This window comes from Crocuta crocuta, unplaced genomic scaffold (assembly GCF_008692635.1).
Source record: "Crocuta crocuta isolate KB4526 unplaced genomic scaffold, BGI_CrCroc_1.0 scaffold650, whole genome shotgun sequence".
Lineage (NCBI taxonomy): Eukaryota > Metazoa > Chordata > Mammalia > Carnivora > Hyaenidae > Crocuta > Crocuta crocuta.
Genome location: NW_027532882.1, coordinates 777,668 through 780,554, shown reverse-complemented (window position 1 = coordinate 780,554; position 2,887 = coordinate 777,668). Strand labels below are relative to the sequence as shown.

The window sequence follows — 2,887 nt, the reverse complement described above, 5'->3', positions numbered from 1 at the left end:
GGTGAGAGTGAGTCACAGAAGCAGGGTGGGGAAGGGGTGGGGTGGGGGGGCACACGGGTGGAGGCGGCCAGCCAGGTGGGAGTGGGCACGGGCAAGGTGGGCGCAGCAGATGGATAGACAGACGGGAGGGTGGACAGACAGATGGGGGCAGGCGGACAAGCAGGGCTGGGTCCTCGGCGGCATTTCCTGCGGTCTCACGCTCTCCTGCACACTCTGCCCACCACGGCCCTGCCGGTCCCCCTCCCCACTCTCCCATGCCTGGTCCCTGTTCTCCATCCTCCCGGCACCCCCAGCCTGGACCCGTGGCCTCACCGGACCCGCCTCTGGACTGGCCTCTGCTGTCCACCCCACTCCTCCATCCCTGGCCACTTTCAACTGAGCAGCCAGAGAGTTGTTTTTTGTTTTTTGTTTTTTTACTGTAAACTGGACCTTGTCGGTCCCTTTGAAGCCCTCCCATAGCTCCCCTTGCTCTTAGAATACAAGTCTTTCCGTGGCCTTAGGCTCTGCTCACCTCTGACCCTCCCAGGCCCTTCTCCCCGCCCCATCCACGTCCCAGCCACACTGGCCTCCCTGTTCCGGGTCTGCTAGCCTTGTTCTAACCTCAGGGCTTTTACTCTTGCTGTTCCCTCTTGCCTGGAATATTCTCTTTTCCTCTCACCTTGTCATTCTCCCTCCCTGGTCACCTCCTCCAGAAAGCCTTGCTTAGTGACCCCAGGCTGGGATCATCCCTCCCCGCTCTGTAGACTGGTAGCTATTGTTTGTTTGTAATATTATTTATTTTGAGAGGGAGCAAGAGTGAGCAAGGGAGGGACAGAGAGAGAGAGAATCCCAAGCAGGCTCCCCACTGTCTGTGAAGCCTGATGCGGGGCTCAAACTCCTGAACCGTGAGATCATGACCTGAGCGGAAAGGAAGAGTCGGATGCTTAACCGACTGAGCCTCCCCGGCAGGCGCCCCAGACCGCTGCTGGCTGCTTCTGGTGTATCAGGTTGTCTTCACCCTGGGTTAAGTGCTCTGTGTGGACAGCACCCGGGTCTGCTCCGGTCCCTGCTTCACCCCAGGGCCACGCATAGGGCTGTTCGCAAAGCAGGTGCCAAGTAGATGTCCTCAGATCACAAGTGAAAGGGTGGGTGAGCGGCTGGCCGGCTGGGTGGCCGGACACCCCCAGGGAGGGATGGCCCGCCAGACTCGGTGCCCGCCCCCAGGATGAAGACAAGCCCGAGGACGAGATGGCCCAAAAGCGGGCCAGCCTGCTGGAGCGGCAGCAGCGGCGGGCAGAGGAGGCTCGGCGGCGGAAGCAGTGGCAGGAGGCTGAGAGGGAACAGCGGAGGGAAGAGGCCGCCCGGTGAGGCTGGAGGCTGCCCGGGACCCCGGCCCCCAGCAGGGNCTGTCTGCAGGCTGGCCCAGGAGGAGGCGGCCCCCGGCCCCCCGGCCCCCACCGCGACCCCGGCCCCTGCCGCCAGGGCCCCAGTCGAGGAGGAGGTGGGCCCCCGGAGGGGGGACTTCACTCGGCTCGAGTACGAACGCCGGGCCCAGCTGAAGCTGATGGATGACCTTGACAAAGTGCTACGGCCGCGGGCTGCGGGGACTGGGGGGCCAGGCCGGGGTGGGCGGAGGGGCCCCCGGCCGCGCTCTGGTTGCTGTGATGATTCGGCCCTGGCACGAAGCCCTGCCCGTGGCCTGCTGGGTAAGGAGCCTGTAGGGAGGGGTGGGGCGCCAGGGACGGTGCCTGCCCAGTGCCCTTTTCCAGGGCTTACGGAGACCCCGAAAATGTGGGGGAGGGGAGGGCTGTACCTGGAGTGAGGGGGGCCCTGCCCACGCCCATTAGCCGTCCAGAGGGATGTGGGAGCTACAGTGGGGGTAAGGTGTGCTGGGCAGAGCTGGCCCAGAGTTCTCTCTGGGGCTTCGCGGACGAGGCCCCCTCAGATATGTTAGGGGCAACAGCTTTCTAGTGGAGGTTTCCCCACAGCCTGCCGGGCACTGCCCCTGCCCCCACGGGTAGGGGGAGGTCTCAGTTGGGGTGTGCAGGGTGAGGGTCTGGGTAGGGCTGACCCTGTGTGCCTGCCACAGCCTACTAGATAAGGTCCTCCCCCCCACCCCCCCCAGGCATTTGGGAGGACCGGGGCAGGGATGACTCCATGCCCTCTTCCACCAGGCTCCCGGCTCAGCAAAGTCTACTCTCAGTCCACCTTGTCACTGTCAACCGTGGCTAACGAGGCCCCCAATAACCTTGGCGTGAAGAGGCCCACGTCCCGGTGAGTTGGGCAGGGGCGGGCAGGTGCACCGGAGTGTGTGTGTACGTCCCACTGAAGGGATTAGAGGACATGTTCAAGGGCGGGTGTGCGAGGCGGGGCTCTGTCCCCTGAGCAGGGCTGAGGCGTCTGAGGCTGGCGCGCCCGTCTCCCACTCTGCAGGGTTCCGGGCTCGTCCCTTCCCTGGTCTCTCTGTGCCTGGGAAGGCTTCACGCACCGCTGATCTCAGCCCCATCCCTTCCTCCCCCCCCCAGGGCTCCGTCCCCATCCGGCCTCATGTCCCCAAGCCGCCTGCCTGGAAGCCGGGAACGCGACTGGGAGAATGGTAGCAATGCCTCGTCCCCGGCGTCGGTGCCCGAGTACACAGGTAGGAGGGCCGGAGATAGCGAGCGCCCGGTCAGGCCCTGCGCGTCCCCCATCGTCCCCGCTGACCACCCTGCCCCGCGCCCCCAGGTCCGCGGCTGTACAAGGAGCCCAGCGCCAAGTCCAACAAGTTCATCATCCACAACGCCCTGTCGCACTGCTGCCTGGCGGGCAAGGTGAACGAACCGCAGAAGAACCGCATTCTGGAGGTGAGCCTGTGCCTGGGGCCGGGATGGGGGGGCGGGGGAGGGGGGAGTGGCAGGGCTGCCCCCGG

The 2,887-nt window shown here is 65.4% G+C and overlaps 1 protein-coding gene across 1 annotated transcript in view; it reads left to right on the top strand.

Annotated features, from left to right (window-relative positions):
• Positions 1-2,887, top strand: part of CAMSAP3 (calmodulin regulated spectrin associated protein family member 3) — an 11,062-nt gene that overhangs the window by 7,001 nt on the left and 1,174 nt on the right. The window contains 6 exon segments of the mRNA XM_077745734.1: position 1; positions 1,204-1,343; positions 1,396-1,685; positions 2,154-2,253; positions 2,505-2,617; positions 2,704-2,822. The exon segment at position 1 is cut by the window's left edge and continues 327 nt beyond it. Coding sequence (XP_077601860.1) covers position 1; positions 1,204-1,343; positions 1,396-1,685; positions 2,154-2,253; positions 2,505-2,617; positions 2,704-2,822 — 763 coding nt within the window.